The sequence below is a fragment of the Sturnus vulgaris genome, chromosome 2, assembly GCF_052056855.1.
Source record: "Sturnus vulgaris isolate bStuVul1 chromosome 2, bStuVul1.hap1, whole genome shotgun sequence".
In the NCBI taxonomy this organism is placed as follows: domain Eukaryota; kingdom Metazoa; phylum Chordata; class Aves; order Passeriformes; family Sturnidae; genus Sturnus; species Sturnus vulgaris.
The window spans coordinates 115906151-115927977 of record NC_142244.1 but is presented as its reverse complement, the minus strand read 5'-3'; the positions used below and the strand labels follow the sequence as shown (position 1 = coordinate 115927977).

The window sequence follows — 21827 nt, the reverse complement described above, 5'->3', positions numbered from 1 at the left end:
GAGAATTCATCCTTCCAGGATAAGAGGCTATCATTCTAGTTCAGCTCTTCTGTTTTATTAGATTATGGAAATACATAATCCCTGATTTACTTCTCATCTTATTGCCTGTCCCTCTGATTTACACTAGCTTGGTGTTATTTTAATTTCAGGTGCTCAGATGTCTGACATATGGAGGACATGGTTTCAAATCACAAAATATAAAAATTACCTTGATGCCTCATTCTAGCTATGTCTGGTGGCAAGTTCTTTAAAAGCTGCTCAGGAGTAGCATTCCTTTAGTAGGGAAGTATAGTGTTACATTTTCAGAGTAAAAGGATAGGTTATAAGCTCAATGCCTGCACAGAATCAGCATCAGAGGGAATAAGGGCCATGAGTGAATTTGGGATGTCACAGAAGCTGTGTGTAACAAGCTTTATTTGTATGTAACACGTTCTTTGTGGTCCAGCTGGAATGTCATTGTGTAATGGGGGATTTATTTAAGCACAGGAGTTCAGCTGTGCTGGATTTTCTTGAGCCTTAACTCATATTTATATATTATATCTCAAGGAGCAATGGCTGTAAACTAAAACACATGAAGTTCCACCTCCACATGAGGAAGAACTTCTTTACACTGAGGGTAGCAGAGCTCTGGAACAGCCACCCAGGGAGGATGTGGAGTTTCCTTCTCTGGAGACATCCCAAACCTACCTGGAAGATCCCTTCCATTCCCAACTATTATGTGATTCTGATTCTGTGAAATTTATTTATGCCTAGCATTAAAGAACAGAGAGAAATGTGGCTCACAGAAAGCAGAGTGTCACGTGTGATGGGTGGGAAGAAGGAGGCTGCAACATGCTGAAGGAAATATGAACATTTTCAGACCTTTACTGACTTCAGGCAGGATCACCATAGGTATCTGTAGACCACATTCCCAGATCTGGGAACGCAGTAGGAGGCTTCCTGCTGAGCCTCATTTCTTAGCTGGAGTTGTCACTGCATCCAGGGAGGAAAGAAGGAAGCTGGGGGATGGGTGTGTGGTGGGAGGGATGTAGTGGCAGCACTCTGGGTGCTGACAGAAAGTGTTGAATCTCAGCTTCAAAAAGTTTGAGGGCTACTGGAGAAGTGAATCCAAATTCAGGAGCTTCCAACTTTTAGGAAGAATTTTTTCATGGAAAGGGTTGTCAAGAATTGGAACAGGCTGCCAGGGAGGTTTGGAGTGCCCATCCCTGGAGGTGTCCAAGGAAGGTCTGGATGTGGCACTCAGTGCTCTGGGCTGGGGACAAGGTGAAGATTGGACATCTGGACTCAATGATCTTGGAGTCTTTTCTACCCTAAAAGATTCCGTAAACTTGACAAACTTGCCTGAGTTCTTGTAATAGCAGTTGTTTTTAGAAAACCATTTTCTTTTTCAAGGAGGAATGTTGTTTTCCCTCTTTCCTACCCAGATAAAAAAGAAACAACAAGAAGTTGTGGGCTTTTTAGAGGCCAACAAGATCGACTTTCAACAAATGGACATAGCAGGAGATGAGGACAATAGGAAATGGATGAGAGAGAATGTCCCAGGTGAAAAAAAGCCTCAGAATGGAATTCCCCTGCCTCCACAGATCTTCAATGAGGAGCGGTACTGTGGGGTAAGAAACTGTTTGGTAATTTACATCTCTTCAGAGGGTGGTTTCTCACAGAAAGGGACTCTTTTCCATTAATAGGAAGCACCAAAGAAACGCCTTAAAGCAATTTGAGATTCACTGTGAAGGAACAATTCTCAGAAAACATTCTTTAAGCACAGAAAAGCAATGAAACAGATTATTTATTTTTGAGAGCAAAATATGCATGGAGGGAAAACTGGCTGCTGGAGAAACTTCTTGAAGTTTCAGTTAATTTTGATGGAGCGTGTTGGTATTTTGTTTGTTTGGAATTATCTGGGCTTCAAGGACGTCAAGTAGATATCTGAGGTACCAGAGGCTGGGAATATGAATCTTTATATTATACAAATAAATAGGAATCTTTGTTTACTGGAATAGTTCTAGAATGTGCCTGAATTATTTGCTTTATATTGCTTATTCATCCAACTTTTCATAACAGCAATCAGATGCTTTTATATTTTCATATGTGCTTGTAACAGGTTCTTTCTCTCAAGACAGTTTGTTCAAAGCAGAGAAAGATAATAATGTGCCAGTGTGAATATTAGGACTGTGAATCAAAAGAGATAATCTGAGACCTTTTATTTTCTCATAGTCTGGGTGGAAATGCCCAGTTTGGAAAGTGCTGAGGTCTGATGGCTGGAATGAACCTGCAAAGAGCTCTGGAATGCAGGGCACACAGTGAGCCTGGTTTGGAGTTACTGCACAAATCCAGTGTGAACTTCTACAAGGTTGTACTGGGGGAACAGGGATTTTCATGCCACTCAGTCTTCAGAATTAACATTGGTGTTCTCAGAGCACAAGTTGATAATATGAATATTGGAGTGCAGCTGTTTCCTCGTTTTCTTATACAATTCCTGAAAGAGAAGTTGTTGTGTTGGAGTTCATGTGCATTTTCAGCATCCAATAAGAAGTATAATTTGATATATCTTACTCTGGGTTTTGTGGCAGTCTGTGCTCCAATAAATATTTCTGACCTTCCCTGAAGAAGTTATATAAGAAATTAAAGAGTAAGTGCCTTATAAAGTGTTGCAACTGGTCAGTCTTGACAGTAAATGATAAATACACAGTTTTTACTCCATATCTGAAGCGATTTTAGGAAGCCAAGTAATCTACATCTTGAAACAAATTCAAGTGAAGAAATAGTCCTTTGCAAAAACACCTCCATGGGGAAAGGAGTTGCAGCTACTGATTTAAAAACTGAATCAAATTTACAGTTAGTCTAAAAGTCTCCAGAATTCTAATATACCCAGCTCTCAAAGCTCAGAGCTAATGATCCCAGTTGGTGCATAACAAAGACTAATTTATAGCATCATTATTTCCAAATAAATAAGGTAATGAGATCCATATCAGTGCATGAGCCTTACCCTTCTCCCCAGGGGAAGCTGCCTCGAGGGAGCTGCACAGGGAGTGTGATGTGGGCTGAGAACATGGCCAGGGGCTGCCGACTGCTGCAAAATCCTCCCAAGTGACATATTCTACAAGAAAACCCTGGGGATTTGCATTCTGCTTTCCTGCACAGCCTGTGCAGGCCCAGCAGAGCCATTGCTCTGAAATCCTGAATTGTTTTAGGCTGGTTAATGTTTATCTGATACATCTTCCTCTGTCCCATTCCTTTGGCCTCAGCCATTTTATTAAAAATATCCCTGAGGATTGCAAGGCTCCAGTGCAGTATCTTGAATTCATGAAAATCCTTTTAAAATATATTGCTCTCATCAGTTTTTAAGGGCCTCATTCTTGTGGCACCTAAAAACCTTTGAATTTGTAGCCTGGCTAAATGTAGACAGTTCATATCCATCTCCTGCTCTGCCCAAATCACCTTTTAGCTTCAACAGCTCCAATCCAGTATATTTGTAAATGGGAATCCTATCCTCTGTTAGTCTTCATTTTGCTGGGCTAAACAAGTCAAGCTCTTTACACCTTTATCTCTTTTTTTGTAAGATGTCTTCCCATTCTCCTTCCTGCTCATTTTCTTTGTTCACAGTTAGTACTTTTTCTTTTGTTTGTTTGGTTTTTTTAGCTCAAATCTATTACATTTAATTTTTCCCCATTCTTCTTTCTGGGATAACTCTTTTCCCACGTTTCCCTTCTTATCAATGGTCTTATCAGTTGTTCTTATCCATGTTTGCTGCCCATTCACACATGGTGCATGTGTGTACACATTACATCATGATGGCCTGAGAGATCTGACCTTGGGAGATAAAAAGTCAAGATTAAATATTTCTTTCCTTTACCTGAGAAAGAGGGGTTTGGAGAGAGACATGACAACCTTCAACTATTTTAAGGGCTGTGGCAAAAAGCAAATTATTGGTCTGAATTCAGTATTGACCCTGCTTTGAGCTGGAGGTTGGTCCAGGTGGTCTCCTGAGGTTTCTTTCCACCTGAATTATCTAGGATTTTGGAAATGTATTCTGCTTCACATCCACTGGAGGTGGGATGAGCTGTATGAGAAGAAAATGCAGCAAAGAAAGTTCAAGTCAGACATCAGAAAATATGTGGTTTTCAGGAGATTATCTCATTAAAGGTGGATCATAGTGATGCAATGATTCCTGCCTTGGAGGAATGGTCCTTTGGGACCTTGTCCAACGTCCTCCTCTGAAGTTCAGTGAAATTTTTGGAGTGGTGGAAAGGAAAGGGGGTTCTGGGGACAGGTGAGGAGTCTTCTGTTTGTGCTAGGATAGAATGACATAAGCAGAAAGTAAAGTCAGCCCCTGTGCACATCTGATTCTCTGCTGATACATAAAAGTATCTTCATTTTCTGGGTGACCATGAAGAGCTGCTCCACTCCACAGCTTGTACTGTAAAGTGGAGGTTTCTTATAGATGGATTTTTATAAAGATACACTTCCTGGAAGCAGCATTTCCACGAGGTCAGAGAAGCTTAAAGCTGTCTGATAAAATAGCTCAGATCTTATTTTTCTCCCAGATCTTTGGTATTGCCACTTGAAGAAATAGATTAGAAATTGATTCATTTTGTATGCCTGGCTACAGCACCAATTTCAAGTATCCATTCTAATCCATCAGTGCTGGCAATTATGTCCTTATTTGATCTTTTTCTTAAGCTGCTTCTTTGCTCATGTCTAGACAGACGTCTACATCTGTGTCACTTGCTAAATATATTGAGCACTCAGTTGCTCTTGTCTTTGCTTTTGCTTAACAAAAACCCTTAGAAAATTCGGAAAGAAATGAAAGGGAAATTTCTGTTTGTCTTTGTAAGCTGAAATCTCTGCTTTCTTCTGTAAACTGAAATCTATAGAATAAAGTACCCTTGTAGGTACTTTAAAAAACATCTCTGAATGATTAGGTAAGACTTTTATTTGATGTTGGAATGTGCATTTGCAGCCCAGAAACCAACTGTGTCCTCAGCTGCATCCAAAGCAGTGTGGGCAGAGGTGAGGGGGGGATGCTGTCCCTGTGCTCAGGTGTGACCCCACCTGCAGAGCTGCCCCAGCCCTGTCCCAGCTTGGGGAGGAGCTGGAGCTGCTGCAGAGAGCCCAGAGGAGGCAGCAGGATGAGCAGAGGGATGGAGCAGCTCTGCTGGGAGGAAAGGCTGGCACAGCTGGGATTGTTCAGCCTGGAGAGGAGAAGCTTTGGGCTGAGCTCAGGGTGGCCTTGCAGGGCCTGAAGGAGCTGCAGGAACCATGGAGAGAGACAATTGCCAAGGGATGGAGGGACAGCACCCAGGGAATGGAGGGACAGCACCCAGGGAATGGCTCCCACTGCCAGAGAGTGGGTTTAGATTAGATATTAAGATGAAATTCTTACTTGTGAGAATGCTGAGGCCCTGGCACAGGGTGCCCAGAGAAGTTTTGGCTGCTCCATCCCTGGAAGTGTCCAAGACCAGGTGGGACATTGGGGCTTGGATCAGCCTGGGACAGTGGAAGGTGTCCCTGCCCAGGTTGGAATTAGAAGATCTCTATGGTCCTGTTCCAGCTCAGGCTATTTTATTATTCTATCATTTATTTAACTGCTAAAGTCAAATTTATGGAAGTATAGGGACCTCTGGAGGTTTGTAGTCCAGCCTGCTACTCAGAGCAGGGTAGCTTTTAAAGGTAGCTTATATTGCCAGGGTCTTTGGCCACCTGAATTGCAAAAGACTCTAAGCATTTCCATGCCCTGTCTGTGTGCTCTGACCTGGTGCTGTACCAAGCACTGGGGGAAGAATTTTCTGCTCATGTCCAATTGACAAATGGCACCACTTAGACCATTTGTGTCTTTTCATACAGATAAAATATAATTGCTTACCTGAAATAAATTGTTCCTGCTTATTTTTCTTACTGCCTGCCTTGGGAGCAGTTTTCTTTAGTCATTCAGCTAGTGGAGATGTGAACAAGTCACCATTAGTAAAGCATGGGTGCAAATACACCATAGAAAAACTATTCTATGATCACTGTGAGCATTCATTTATCTCCTATTTAATACATGATAGCTTCCTCCAAAGTGTGAGGAAATAAGTGACCTTCCATTTACTGTGGGATGTCATTGCCCACTCCCTGTTGCCAAGGAGCACCTGATATCATAGAATATTATACCCATTTCTGATAAGGAGTTGTCTGGTCATTCATTTTACTTGTGTCCTCAGGCCTGATTATCTACAAGGCTTTGTGTTTCTGGAGAGTTTTAGTACATTTGCCATAGGCTAATTTTCCTCAAGAAGTCATATAAAACATCAAGTCCGCTTCATGACCTTTCCTTGTTGTTTTCTTCTCTTTGTTCCCCAGCTCTTGCCAAGTCATGCCATGGTTTGCTCAGGCTGCTTTATGAGCATGTGATGTGCAGGAGGGCACAGGTTTTCTGTGTTTACCAAACATGGCAATGCCAAATTCCAGCCCTTCAAATTGCAGAAAATTCTCATTTTCTTGTTTGCTGCACTACTCCTAAATCCATGAGCCAGATGTAGACACTGCCTGGGTTGGAGGAGAAGATGATCCAAGAAATGGGTGGCCTGGAGCCACTCTGTCCCTCAGATAAATCAGTGAAATGAGCTGCCATTTGTCATGTCTATAAAGCTCTTCCAAAGTGCACTGAAATGTCATCAATTCCACTCTTGTTGGCATTAAGGTGACTTCAAAACAATCCACTCCAGCCTTTCCAATAATTTATACTCTGGAAATACTAAAACAGTTCAATAAAACAACTCGGGTCCTAACCCAGCTTTACAAATAAGTCTCAAGGATGACTCAGCACCTTATTATTTACAGGCTTCTATTCTTGGAGTTATTTGGGATTAGAGGAAGGATGATAACATGATCAAGGCACTAGTGTAGGACTCAGCAGGACATGTTCAGTCCCCTGTCTCAGAGCTGGGTGTGATTCTCAGTCATTTCTGACTGGAGATTTTGCTGGAACTTAAATTTGTTGATTTTTACCTGTGTAAGATGTGAGCCATGAACTTCCCAATAACCAAAATAGTGATAACAAAACTTCCTTAACTGACAGGAGTGTTGTACAGGTGAAAGCAGTAAAGAGTAAGCAGGCTGTAGCTGGCAGGATAGGAGGCATCCCTGGTCTTCTCAGTTCCATTTCCACTGAAAACAGGTGTTTAATGTAATGATTTATAATTTCATCTCACCAGTGGACAAGACGTTTTGGCTGGTACATGGATATCAGAGAAAACAGCACAACCCTTTGCTAAGTTCATCTGAAAATAACATCATTTTCTAATCAGACTGCCTTTCTCCAAGATAAAGTTTCCTTGTTACCATTTCACTTGAGCTATCATGTTGACTGTTGCCTTTAATTTGCCATAAAAAAGTTCCAGGGTTTTGAGGGCCTATTTCATGTCCTTACTCGCAGCAAATTTTATTTTAACATTTAAAGGGAATAGCTTTGCCTCAGAATGTACAGCCGAGGCACGTTAAAGTGAGACAATTTTATCTGATTCTGCCATGGATGGATATAATTAAAGTGTAAGGCTCTGGAGAGATTTGCTCATTTATTCATTTTGCCACCCTGTATGAAACTCCCTTTATCTGTGTTTTCTTCCTGGGGCTCAGGTGATGCAGACAATTGTACAAATGCATGGTCATTCTCATCAATGTAGGATTTGCCCTGGCTGGTTTCTTCCTCCTGTGCTTTTTGTTTGATTTTTGACACCAATTCTCTTTTGTTTGTTTGTTCCTTTCTTAGGATTTTGAATCCTTTTTCTCTGCTAAGGAAGAAAATATTATTTATTCGTTCCTGGGCCTTGCACCTCCTCCAGGCACAAAGGTATGCACTTCTGTCATTCCTTGGGGATCATTTATTTGATTTTAATAAAAGATGAACATAGGCAGTGACTCAGCATGTCACATAAGAGGCAGTGACAAGCAATACATTAGATGTTGGAGCAGCAAAGTGTTCTTTAGGGGGAAAAAAAGTGGCTGGTTCAGTAAATACTAGAAAATACTTCTTTCTTGCCTACTTTCACTGCAGGCTTGTTACCATGGCTCCAGCTGATGGGTTTGTTGTTGTTGTTGACACAAAGCAGTTTTACTATGTTCAGCTTTTGAATGATGCAGACTCCCTCACACAATCTCTGGGTTGTGCTGGTTACAAGAATCCTTTTCTTGCTCCTGACCACAGTGAACAGGGATAGTCCTGACCCCAACAGCAGGGCTGGGATCAGACCCATCCCATCCTTCCCTGGCACCATGGACCTGTCTCCCTCTGCCTGGAGGAGAAAAAGGCTCACCCAGCCCTTCACCAAGTCCCTTTGGCAAGTCTGCCTGTGGTTCTCCATCATATTTTGACAGTGTTTTAGTACATTTCTGGCAAAAGCAAAACATTTTATTTTGAGGTTTCCCCCCCCCCCCCCATTTTTACCTCGTGTTGTTTTTACAGAAACCAACATGTTTTTTCTTTATTGGAATCTTCTAATTAGAAGTTTTATAACTGTGAGCATTACAGCTCTGCTATCCTGAGCTCATGTTAGGTAATAAAATGTTGCCATCTTTAACGTGGGTGAGCCAACAAAAGAAATTAATCAGGAGAGTGATGTGCCAGAGTGACAGGAGAACTCTGCTGCATTGTGGTGACCTGGCTGAGGAACTGCCTTGGTGCAGCTCTGCCTTTGGTCCAGCTCTGCAGCAGCTTTGAGTGGAACACCGTTGGCAGTATCTCTTTATTCTCCTCTGTAAAAGCAGAGGGAAAAAAAACAAAAGGAGCCTTTGCTAAGTGCTTTGAGAGCCACAGCTGAAAACACACCCAGGGGAGAGCCCCAGTTGTTATAAATGTCTTAGACACTGGGTCCCTATGTGATAAGGAGAGTGATTTAAACTTTCTGCTTTAGCTGTGCCATCTCCCACCCAGGGAAATAAAAATGATTTCTCTACCTCACAAGGGTCTTGTGAGAATTCATTTAATTAACATCCACAAAGCCATGAAAGGCTTAAAGGACTGTAGGTATTGCATATTACAATTATTATAAAAGATGTGTGGAGAATCAGTGAGTTAAAGAAAATTGCATTTTCCCACCTTCCCACTCCTCAGATTATCTGCTTCTTCATGCAAGGTCTTGGTAGATCCCATATCTATGAAGCAGAGTTACAATTTTTTAGAATTCATTTATTCCCAGCTGTAAGCAGATGCTATTACAGTTTCTACTTTGTGACAACCTTGGAAATGTTGAAAATAATATGTTTGGTACATTCTGCTGGGCAGATTTGTTTGTCAGTGCCATTGGTGGCAGGCAAGCCTTGTTCACAGTGATTAACTGCTGCCTTGGTGGTGGCTTCAGTCCAGAGAGTGCAAATAAGTGAGAGTGTTTGTAAAGTCTCTGTGAAATGTGGAATTTTGTTAGTCTCCCTTTCAGAGTCTACTCCTGTTTGCCAGAGACACACACACTTCTTGCAGAGATGTTTCTCAGCATCTTCAGTGCAGGAGAGGCTGCCTTTGTCAAGCAAAGAACTCTCCTGCTCTGCTTCTGCCTCTGCTTCCCCCTCATCCTGTGTCAACTCCACCTCAGATAAGCACAATGGATGGCTCATGACACTGACTTCCAGCAGCATAAATCTGGAATTATAAGTCAGGTGTGGAATAGATGGTGATGATGACACATATGGCAAGGTTTCCTATTAATCCCTTCTTAAAAATTGTGTTGTTTTTTTTTTTTTCTGGAATGAAGAAGCAAACTATAAAGCATGGTATCACCACAAGGCTGTAAGCATTTGCTTTCTAGGGATTTTTCTCATGCTGAGACATGACAAAGATTAATATAAAGCTGATACCTGTTTGATACTCTTGTCTTGCAACATTCTATTTCTTTTTCCATCCATCTTTTGTCTCATACTGTACCAAGACTAGAGAAGTTCTTTAATGGCCATAATCTTGTTTCACAGCACAATCCAACAGCATCCTGACCAGGACTGTTTTAATTTATTTCCTTCCATCTGAGGAAGCAGATGAACCTTTTGGGGATCCCTCAACAAATTTTAACTTCCCAACAAAATACCTGTAGCTAAATTTATTGCCAATTCATTACCATTGCTGAGTGCAAAATACACATTCAGTTCTGCAAATTCTCTTGTTGTTGTTATATATGAGTATATTCTATATGATGAGTGTTTCATCCAGCCCTGCCCCAGCTTGGGGAGGAGCTGGAGCTGCTGCAGAGAGCCCAGAGGAGGCAGCAGGATGAGCAGAGGGATGGAGCAGCTCTGCTGGGAGGAAAGGCTGGCACAGCTGGGATTGTTCAGCCTGGAGAGGAGAAGCTTTGGGCTGAGCTCAGGGTGGCCTTGCAGGGCCTGAAGGAGCTGCAGGAACCATGGAGAGAGACAATTGCCAAGGGATGGAGGGGCAGGACAAGGGGGAATGGTTTCAATCTGAAGACGGGTAGATTAGATTAGATTAGATTAGATTAGATTAGATTAGATTAGATTAGATTAGATTAGATATTATGAGGGCATTCCTTCCTGTGAGGGTAGTTTTGCCCTAGGAAAAGTTTCCCAGGGAATCTGTGGCTCCTCCATCCCTGGAAGTATCCAAGGCCAGGTTTGCTGGATCTCTGAGCACCCTGGGATAGTGGAAGGTGTCCCTGTCCATGGAACAAGGTGATCTTCATGGTCCCTTTCAACCCAAATAATTCTGTGGTTCTCTCATTCTGTGATTTTATCATACTAAGTACATCTATTGCCTTAAAGGGTGCAGTGTGCCCATAAATTCAGTGACTTTACAGGAAACCAATTCATATTTGTGGTGCTTCAGCGAGGGTCTGTTATAGCTCACATCATCCTCTCTCCTGTTGCCTCCTCACCACAATGGTTTTTGTATTTTCTAAAGCATCATTTGCAGAGCTGAGCAGAACAGTTTTCTGTGCCTGAGAGAAGCAGCAGATGCAGTGCTTGTGTTAATCAGTAATTTAATCTGTTCATACCAAATACCTCCTCACCTGGAGGAATACCTGGTCTAGATTAGTTCCAAACATGATTCAGGGCAGGCTGGGATTTCAGGGCAGCTGTGCCTTATGCCTGATCCAGAGATCACTCAAATTTGTGATAGATTTCTGAGAGATGCTGTTTAATCTTGGACAAGTGGCCTGAGTAGTGATGTCCCAATAGGATACATGTGTAGATCTGAGCTATAATCTGTAATTTGTATGTTTGGGGTAAGGTGTGTCAGTCTCAGCTGCCTGAAAAGTTGGGTACATTTTTTTAAAACTGGCACCACTTTTATGCTTAGTCTGACTCAGTGAACTCAGTGATTTACAGAGGAGCTGTTTTCAAATATTGTGCATACTTGAAGCCTTAATCCCTCTATTCTTGATCTTAATATCCAGAATCTTGATATCCCGAAATCTGTAGATACTCAAGCTTAATTTAGTGGAAGAAGGCTTCTCCTAAATCTGCTTTGAATTACAAATTTGTGCTCTGTGGATTTTATTTAAAGACAAGATGACCTGTCAGCCAATCTTTAGAAATGGTACTTCATTTTGAATTAGTTGAAAATTAAATTCTGTGTTTCTATGGAGAGCCAGTGTAGCAATGATATTCTGAATGTCAGAGTTCTCCATATAATTAACAAGAACTCTGTGTGTGTGTGTGTTCTGGCTGATAACATGCTGCTTCTAGAGTTTAGCTCTTTCAGCTACAACTCTTTTTTGTGCCTTATGATCTAGGTTATGTGATTCATCTGGGATGGATTCACACAATAGGGTCATTTTAATTAGGATGCTTTCTATGGTTCTTATACATTTTTTGTCCCAGGCAACAATACTGAGTGCATGGATTTTAATTAAATTTTCATATTTGTGCTGAAAATAAATATTTAACCAATTTCAAGATCAGGCTGAATGGGGCTCTGAACAACCAGGTCTAGTGGAGGGTGTCCCTGCCCATGGCAAGGAGGTTGGAATGAGATGATCTTTAGGGTCCTTTCCAACCCAAATCATGGTCAGAGGTTCAATTAATTTAATTTTCACTAACGCTGCCCTTTCAGTTTGAGGAACTTCTGCAAAGAAAGTATCTGTAAGAAGTTGCCACTTCCTTAAGGAAATAATGTATTATCACAAGGTTGCACAAGAGAATTTCAATGTATATTTGTATTACTACATATTTTAATCTTCAAATATTTTTTGGCTTCTGGGAGAAAAGTAAACAATAAGCCAAGCCAAACAAATGTCTCTGTAGATCTGTTTTTAATAACAATGCCACCAGCATCAGAGTGCAGTGAGCCCACAGTTGTATGTGCACTTGAAATGAGATATTGCCAGAAAAAGAAATTGTCTTTTCTCCCTCCTCCTTCCTCTGGCTCCTTCTGCTCCCTCCAGCTGCTCATTCCTCTCCTCGAGCATCCCCCACGTGCTGGCAGAAACACTTGTGCAGCTGTGTGAGAGTGAAACTGGTGTGAGGTAGAAACGTTTTGCTTTTTAAAGCTTTCATCTTGATCAGCTCCTGCTCCAGTTCCAGAGGAAGGAGAACTCGGGGACCTTTGTGCCCACTCTCTTTGCACTGCAAGTAACTTTAGATATAAAACTGACTTTCCACGATTCAGGAGAAAATTGCCAAAAAGCACCAAGCCTTACAGGAAGTCAAGTTTCAGCCAAAACATCAAACTGCTGTGATATCTGCTTCCTAACATTCCTAAGCCCCTTTCTATCATTTCTGTCCCCATCCAGCAGAGCTTGTCAGCAGGAGGACATCTCTTATGTCCCACAGCACATCTTGGGACAAAGGTCCCTAAGGCAGCCAGTCAGCTCTGGGGATAAAAGCCAGCCAGACATGGCCTGTTCTGCAGAATGAGTGCACTGGCTGAGGAAATCATCATGGGGACACTGCAGGAGAACTCGTGAAGTTTAAAGCACAGGGGACGTGACTGAGGCCTTCTGTTTAACTGATGAGACAAATGAAATTATGGAAAAGCAGCAAACCCCAAACCAAGCAGGTGGCTGAGCTGGAAGGGCTTGGTCACAGGGGTGGGGAAGGAGTTTGTCTCCTCTCAGGGATGTGCTGCTCTTCCCAAAGCGTGTGGGACTCGGGATGACCCAGGGCAGGACCTTCCCTGAGTGCCAGAGGAACCCACCCCAGGTAACACCTCTCAGAAGGGGTCAAATTTCCTTTTAATGAATAAGGTCTTTTACCTCAGCTTCTCTACTATAAATCTTTTCCCAAGTCTCCCACTGATGATGATTAGAATTTTTCTTCACAGCCAATTTGTACTCATTTTGCATCTCCCTCAGCACTCTTCCTTATCTTATCCCTGTCTGATGTTTACTCTGATCTATTTTGGGAGTGCCATCATATCCCCTCACAGCAGCACTGTCAATAGATTAAAGCAATGAAGCTTTTTTTGTCACCCTTTCATAAGACAGGCTCTCCACTCCCTCAGATGTTCCTGTAGCCCTCTCTGCACCTGTTCCAGTCTGGGTTTCTCTTTCTTGAGTCTGAGTGACTGGGATGGCACAGAGCAATCCAGAGGAGGTTTTGCCTCACCTCATGCATCTGAGGATCACATTTTTTACCTTCCATTGTCACATCACGCTCATGGCTCAGTTATCCCATGCTAATTTAAATACATCCATCTTTTTCTTCCTTGATGATCGTTGGCTAACAAGCTCCTAAAGTGCAATAGTTAAAACCACTTTCTAATCTCTGACCCAGAACTGCTCGTCCCAAATAAGGTGCCTTTGCACTTCATGCTCTTGCATTTCATCATATTTCTGCTGTTCCACTCGAGGCCTCCTTTTATCTGACACAGTGTGGGAGCCACTGTGACCTTTCACAGCCACCTGGCTGAAAGGACACCAGGATATTTGTCAAATAAAGAACCTCCCAGGAGGCGCTCGCATAAGCGAGCCATGGTGCTGGAATAAATGGACTTGGTTGACAGATGTGGGAAGAGTTTCCTGATGTTTTCAAGCAAGAAGGCTAAGAGACTAAATGTGAAATCCTTTATTACTTCTGTTTCCTGGAGCTTCTGGATGATGCTTAATTGGAATTCATGCTGGTGGAAAATGTGTGGTTTTTTGTTGTTTTTTTTTTTTTTTTTTCCCCTGAAGCTCAAATGTGCCATTAGGGTGAACTTTGGTTTCTACTGAACTTTCCAGAGGAAGGTTAGAGAATCTGCTATGCTGTGAAGTGCTTGAATTCATGTTTTCCCCACACAAACCCCACCTGGTCTACATGCCAGCAAATGTTCTTTTCACAGGAGAAATACACCTTAAAAGGGGGTATTTTCATTTGAGAGCTGAAGCAAAAATAGAAAAACACTTTCCCAAACTAAGAAACTCAAGAATTTTATAGAAATGAATTGTTGATTATATACCCTGAAGCTTATCATGACTTACCCTTTGCTGCCAGGAGACTGAAAAGTCTGATACCACAGAGGAGAAATCAGAAGCCACAGAAGATAAATCTGATTCCAAGGATGAAAAATCTGATGGCACGAGTGAAACTGAGGCACACACAGAAGATAAAGAAGGTGAAGGGGCTCCTGAAGAGGCCCAGTCTGACCAGACACCACCAGAAGGTCAACAGGTAACTTTTCCTTTCTCTTTTTGATCTGAGGGTTTTACCTGTGCTAAGCACATGGAACATGAACCCACAAGCCCTCCTGGTGTGCCCCAGGGTGACTGATTTCAGAGTGTCTCTTGGATGTTTTTTTTTTTTTTTTATATCAGGATGATATGAAACCTGGATAAAACTCCAGGGAACTTTGTTCTGATTCTTAAATAACAGCAGCTGCCCTTTGCCACTTGTTACCACAAGCTTTTTATTTTATCTTGATGGTCATTGGGAGCCAGAGTCTAGTTATGGAGGATAATTTAGGACTAGACATCTGAGTCCTGCCTGTGTGAAAAAAAAATTGTTGCTCTCAACAGCCAGCATGTGCAGTGCTCGTAAATCTGGTTGTAAATGATTGCTGCAGATGTGACAGTGACTTCTCCAGCCCTTGCAGGATCCCTGGGCAGTGCAGAAACAGAGGCCAGTGTTTTCCTTTCTGTCTGCTCCTGCTCTGGTCTTACAGATCCCAAACTGCAGCTCAGGTTGTCCTTTAAGGATGGGTTTTTTTTTGGATGCTGACTCTTCCCAGGGAGTCAGGCCTGCTGCTGCATGTCAGGTTCTTCTGTGTTTGGAGATCAGATGGCCCCTGGGGAATATCCAGCACAAATGCATCATCTCTTACATCAAAGGCCAGACCAAATGGAATTTGGGGTTTTTTTATCTAGCTGCAATATTTCTCCAGAGCGAACACCTCTCTGTAGCCTCCCCTCATGGCCCTTTTTAATAGTGACTGATTTGGTCACTGTTAGGCTGGAAAAGCCCCTTTTACACACCCTCATGTACATGTCAGCCCCTGGGAAGTCTCACTCATCATTTCAAAACAGTGATGAGGAGATACAGTCCTCTGTGGGAACAAAATTCCTCCTTAAGGAAAATTATATCCAAGCACTTTTCCTGTTGCTCTGAATTTCAGCATGCAGGTGAGTGCCATCAAACTCCTTTTTTTGGCTCATAAGAAGAGCCAAAACTGCTGCCTGGCTTGAGTGCCTTGCCATTATGGCTGGAATTCTGCTTTAATGTTTCCCAAATGAGAGCAGAATGCTGGATTTTGTCTGCAAATGTGTCAGGCAGCTGTGTAGGAGAGGTTTAGCACTGACATCATGCAGTACCACTCCTATACAACCAGCACCTTGCTCCACTTCTCACAGAAAGGATTGGAGCTAAAAGTGAAAAATAGATTTCTTTGCAGTTTTTCAGGGAGGGGAGAGGCAGAGGAGAGAGCACAGAAAACGCTTTTTGCCCTGTTCCACCCACTTCCCATGTCACCCAGGACAAATCCTTCAGTGGCATCTGCCTGCTTTGCTATAGTTCATCCCAATTATCACTTCTGTTGGGATGGCATGAATCATTCTGTAGGAATTCTGCTATTCTCACTCACTCCAGAACAGCACACAGAGGATGGGGTTAGATGAGAAGAGCAACTCTGAGGCAGCTACAGTGAGATGAATTCCACCTTTTGCCTCTCTATCTCATTTTGTGCTTCTAAAAGAAAGTAAAAATACCACTTCCTTACCTGAGCAGGGTTTTATGAAAGTAAATACACTCAAAGACTGCCAGATTGCCATCAAAGTATCTCCACTGGATGTTAAGTCCTAAAGGATAAAAGTATTTTCAACACAAAAATTTGAAAGATGGAAGTTTTATGTTCTATGGCTGAATTAATATGCCAGTGGGAATTTAGCACTAGAATTTTGGCCTTATTTAGCTTCAAACCATCTCAAAAATGACTGCCTTTTGGGGGGTTTAACCAAACCAGCTTTTCTCCAGTGACTTCCCAGGAGAAATGTCAGCACTGTGGAAAAATCCTGGAAGAGTCTTGGCGAGGTAAAGTTCCCTCAGCCTCGGGCAGTGAGCACAGGACAGAAAACAGAACCAGCTGGGGCTGTCTCAGCCCCGGGGCTGCAGGGAGGGTCCGGGTTTCAGGAGGCTCCTGCAGTGCTCAGGGGATGTTCAGTGTGGAGGCTGCAGCTCTCTCCAACTTCTGCTGCTCCTCCTGGGAGGTGCAGAAATCCAGAAGCTCCAGCTTTTCGTCTACGTGGGCGTGGTGCCTCCCATTCTTGCTTTGTGTGTCCCTTTGGTTTTGAGTTTCTTGAAGAGAAGACTGAGCTCCAGCTCACATGGACCCTGCTGGTCACTCGATGTGCTGGTAATAAATTTTCTGTAGTTCACTGTCTGATCTTGATTCAGGTTTAAGCTTGGAGGTTAGAATATTTTTTAAGTGGTGTCCCAGTTAAATCAGTTTTCAGTACAGATTAGGCTTCCTTCAGGGCAAAATTATTTTAGAAACATGTTCAAAAATCATATTATAATGCAAGTCTGTATCCTGTCTCAGCAATTCCAGGCCATATTTAAATCCTGGCACTGCAACTCACTCCCTTAACTCATTCCATGAGAACTCAAATCAACCCCTCTGCCTTCTGTGTGGCACTGTGACATTTGCCTCTTATCTTTGGGATTTTGTGTAGGATCAGGTCTTTTCCCCAGTAGCCAGCCCAGGATCTAATATTAAATTCTATTCACTTTGTACATTTTTTTCGGTTTTTTTTCTCTCTCTCATCACTTCTGCTCAATCTACAGTCTAAAACCAGCTTGTATTATTTTTTTTATTCCCTGATGAGCCAAGGCATCTGTTGCAGCCTACAACACTTAACAGAATCATACACCAGATTCTGAATGATGATATATAGCATAGATAAGACTCTATAATTCTGATTATACTTTCATTTTGTAGATCAGCTAATTACCAAAAAAATCCACAAAAACTCCACCTGAACAAGCAAACAAAACCCAGCTCCAAATCTTTGCTTGCCAATGAAGCAGTTTTGATTGGAAGAAGCTGAGGAGAAGGGAGCTCAATTTAATGATTTCATAGTCCTTTTCCAACATAAAAGTTATGCTTGTGTGTGTTTTGTGAGTTAATTTGGAGAACATTATCTCCAAATGAATCCAGTGAATTCCACATAATTTTTCTTAATTCAGTGTTTAATTTCTGCTGTATTTTCCCTGTCTGATTTCTGATATTCTTTCCTTAATTTTTCCTTTTACCATTTTCTTTTGTGTCTCTTCTGTAGGAAGGCGAGGAAGAACATGCAGCAACAGGGGTATAGTATACCTATTTTATGATCCTGTTTTGTTTGTGTGTATTTAATTCCTTTTCAGTCCCTTTGCTTCACTCAAAAGCTGGTAAATCCTTATTCATGAAAGTAAATACATCACAGTCGTATTCTGCTAGAGATAATTATTGGTCCTATCATTGTGTTATTGACTGGGAACAAAGATGGGCCTTTAATCATTAAAAGCTGTAAATGGAAGAGACATTGTCTGTCACAGAGTCTTCAATAAAATTTGCCAAGGACTCCCATGGCAAGTCTATCTTTGATAATCACTGACTGACACCATGCTGTGATTGCATTTTCAGTGTGAAAAACTCGTTCTGACAATTTAGGCAGTTCTGCCCATAAAGGAGATATTTCCCTCATGAGATTTGTAAGACCCAGGTGCAAATCCTCAAACACTTTTCTGCTTTTCCCAAACCTTCAGGACCATCCAGTGCCACCCCAGTGCCAGCAGCATCCCCCAAACCCTGTCCCCAAGGGCCACATCCAGCCTGCTCCTGAACACTCCCACAGACAGTGACTGCAAACCTCCCTGGGCAGCTCATCCCAAGGCCTGACCACTCTGCCAGGGAAATTTTCTTTGCCAATCTCCACCCTGAGCCTGCCCTGCTGCAATTTGAGGCCATTTCCTCTCCTCCTTTGCCTGCCCCTCCTGGCAGGGACTTGTGCAGAGCCACAAAGTCCCCCCTGAGCCTCCTTTTCTCCAGCCTCAGCCCCTTTCCCAGCCCAGCTGCTCCTCCCAGGATTTGTTTTCCTGACCCTAAAGCTCCTGGACCCATGAGCAAAGTGCAGGGGTTCCTGGAGATGCTGCTGAGGGCCATCAAGCCTGGTTGGCTGTACCCTGCCACCACCAACTAATGCTTCAAGCAAGAGAAATAACCACTTTTTTTTTTTTTTTTCCTGTGAAAGTTAATTGACTCGAGTCCTGGATGGAAGTTGGTAATATCTGAAAGATGAGCCTTGTCTGTGGGCTCTCCTGGCCCTGTGTCACTGTTCTCAGGAGATTAAAAAGGCATCCTTACTTGGGGGGAAAAGGCCCAGAGAGGCAATATTCCTTTGGCATAAGACCTTCTAATCCACAGATATTTGTATTACATTTCTGGTTTTGCAGAAGAGATTTTTTAGTGCAATGTTTTTCCCGAAATAACAATTGAAACGAGGAATCTGATTCCAACAGTTCCATTCCCAAGCAGATATTGAAGGAGAATGTCACTTCAGCAGCTCAGGTGTGACTCCTGCACAGACAGGAGGTGCCTGAGTGGGCACAAAAGGTCAGTGCTGCTCATGTACGACCTGCAGTCCTGACTGAAAGCTCATGATTGATTCTTTGATTGGTTATTTGATGATGCCAGCAAGAAGTTCACGTCACTTTTGCAGCCTAAGCAGTTTGTGAAGGGGTGGCAGATTGAGATAAAGCTGATTTACACACATGGGAGTGCCTTAGGACAAGAGATCGCTGGAAGGAGGAGCAGAGGAGCCCACAAAGCAATTTCCAGCTGGTTTTCAGAGTAGAGCTTCATTTACTCTAGAAAGAGAATAAAGAGAGATTGTTATCTGTGTTACACAAATTCAGGCTTTCATGTAGCTGTTGATTGAAGCAAAGGGCTGTTGTCTTTCAATAGTGTCATTTCTCCTGCATAAAAGAGAGAAATAATAACTTTTGAGATAGAATCAAGGCCAGATTCCAGATGATTTTTAGATCATTCAGGAGTCTAGCTCCTGTGCCATGAATCTTTAGTTGTTTACTGCTCCAGGAAAGTGTATAATAAAAAACACTAAACTTATTTAGTCATATTTACACATATTTCATATTCTCATTTTGATTTTCAGCATCTATTTGCAGCTTAACCACGTGTTCTAACCTCCCTAAGAAGAGGGTTCTTATATTCCAGCACGTGTCTATTAACTCTACAAAATACAACCCTGCCATGTTGAGATTAAAACTTCCATACATTAATTCTGCTTTTGAATCTCAAAGAATATTGCATTTACTAGAAATAGAACAGTTGCAAAAGCAGAACTCTGCATGTCAAGACTTTATTTTTTCTTTCAATTCCTATATGGTAACTATAAATATTTTCTATTTAAAAAAAAAAAAAGGAAGAAGAAGAAAAGCAGGGAGAGGGAGAAGAAAAGGAAGAGGTGGAGGAGCAGGAAGAGTCTTAGTACAGTTCCCTATGACACAATATTTCTTGAACAGGTTTTCAGGTAAGTATTGAGATATCAAGCAGAGTTTCTGAATACTCTTAAGGTAACATAAACTTGGAATTTTTGTAATTATTAATGTGGACAGGCAAAGTGTCCATGCACAAAGTACCCAGCTGATGACTCAAAAGTTGATTTAACTGTTGCAGTTTGTCTTTCACATGGAATAAGAATTCTTCCCTCTCCTCTCTTACTCAGCTTTTCCACTGCAGTTTTTAGGAGCTCCATGTCTCACATGAATTCTTCTCTCAAATTTAGTTGAAAACTTAAAATACTGGTAAGAGAGATGAGCCTGACAAGAAATACAACTCAGTATAAAATTGCTGAAAATAGGCCAAATTTAAAGCTGCAAAACAGGAAGCAGCTGGAAGGCAGAGTTTGTCCTGTACAGGTGTGTGAGCACAGCAGCACTGCTCAAATTCTGTCAGCATTTCTAATTTTAATTTTCAGGTTTTGTCCTTCCTCTGTCCCTTCTTCCCTGCACTGAAACTTGTAAGACAGTTGGAATTTCCAGCAGATTTTCCTTCTGGTGATGGGCCTTCCTCCTGATCACAAAGTGCTGTTTCTAGGATCCATAGAGTCATGGAATGGTTTGGGTTGGAAGGGATCTTAAATCTCATCCAGTTCCACCCCTGCCATGGGCAGGGACATTTTCCACTGTCCCAGGCTGCTCCAAGCCCCAATGTCCGACCTGTCCTGGGCTGGATTCCCAGCTGACTCAGACTCTGAGGTAGCTGCCAAAGGTTTCACCAACCAGGTGCTGGTGGGATTTCCCAGCACCTCGACAGGGCAGGAAATCCATCACTTCTCTCATGCTGCCTCTCCCAAATCCAGGTTCATCTGTTGCATGGGAATTAATTCATCACAACATTGTCCCGAGTTCAGATCTGTAACATCACAGAAGTGCTGAGTTCTAATTGAATTGTCTTTGTTTTCGTTCAGGAAGCACCAGCTGGAGCCACCCCAACAAAGAAAAGAAAATCCCTTTCTCAAGCAAAGCATCACTACCTTTTGTGCCTGTATGAACATAAAAACATAAACAGAACACAGACACCCCTCTGTCCCACCTGTAGCCTTTATATATATATTTGGTATTCCAGTTAAAATGGATCTCATGTCTGACAGATGGTATTTCAGTCAATTGTTCTGTGTTGGGATAGTTTTGTCCGTGTCACATTTAGCCTGTGAGCTCCCCAGGGCAGGAACCATGTCTCTCTCCATGTCCAAACACGTTGCTGCCCCTCAGCAGCCGACTGCACTCACAGCAGTGATGTCTGCAGAGGAAAAGAAATTCAGCACTGAAAACTGCAAAGAGACTTCCTGTACACAAGCCATGTGAGTCACTTCTCCCTCAGCTGGCATTTGAAAACGATTGATATTCCCATTGTGCAGCAGTTTAAATAAATTTATTTTCTGTCGTATCTGTTCTTTGTCTGCAAAAGCATTAATTTAACTCTGCACACAGATGTTTTCTCCATCGTTAGGGTTGTGGGCTGTACAAAGTCATGGAATCATAAAATCATGGAGTGGTTTGGGTTGGAAGGAACCTTAAAGATCATCCAGTTTCCACTGTCCCAGGTTTCTCAGAGCTCCGTCCGACCTGGCCTTGGACATTTCCAGGGATGGGGCAGCCACAGCTTCTCTGGGCACCCTGTGCCAGGGCCTTTCACAATAGAGAATTTCTTCTCAATTTCCCGTCTAAACCTACTCTCTGCCATTCCCTGGGTGCTGTCCCTGCATTCCCTGGGTGCTGTCCCTCCATCCCTTGGCAATTGTCTCTCTCCATGGTTCCTGCAGCTCCTTCAGGCCCTGCAAGGCCACCCTGAGCTCAGCCCAAAGCTTCTCCTCTCCAGGCTGAACAATCCCAGCTGTGCCAGCCTTTCCTCCCAGCAGAGCTGCTCCATCCCTCTG

The 21827-nt window shown here is 42.5% G+C and overlaps 1 protein-coding gene across 2 annotated transcripts; it reads left to right on the top strand.

Annotated features, from left to right (window-relative positions):
• Nucleotides 1–1181: 1181 nt before the first annotated feature.
• SH3BGR (SH3 domain binding glutamate rich protein) lies at nucleotides 1182–21343 on the top strand. 2 transcript variants are annotated; one of them, XM_088160476.1, is made up of 6 exons: nucleotides 1182–1610; nucleotides 7748–7828; nucleotides 14392–14568; nucleotides 17667–17696; nucleotides 19812–19919; nucleotides 20859–21343. In XM_088160476.1, exons 1-5 carry the CDS (start codon nucleotides 1398–1400, stop codon nucleotides 19875–19877), a joined length of 567 nt encoding a protein of 188 aa, XP_088016602.1. In that variant the 5' UTR covers nucleotides 1182–1397; the 3' UTR covers nucleotides 19878–19919; nucleotides 20859–21343. The 2 variants fall into 2 exon arrangements, with proteins under 2 accessions (XP_088016602.1, XP_088016603.1); XM_088160477.1 differs by having other exon boundaries at nucleotides 19812–19923; nucleotides 20863–21343.
• The last annotated feature ends 484 nt before the right edge of the window (nucleotides 21344–21827 follow it).

Bases quoted from the DNA above. Each gene is read 5' to 3' on its own strand.
- SH3BGR (XM_088160476.1), top strand. From the start codon at position 1,398: ATGTTGTTTTCCCTCTTTCCTACCCAGATAAAAAAGAAACAACAAGAA. The intron at 1,611-7,747 runs GTAAGAAACTGT...TTCCTTTCTTAG, and splicing joins ATGAGGAGCGGTACTGTGGG to GATTTTGAATCCTTTTTCTC. The intron at 17,697-19,811 runs GTATAGTATACC...AAAAAAAAAAAG, and splicing joins AAGAACATGCAGCAACAGGG to GAAGAAGAAGAAAAGCAGGG.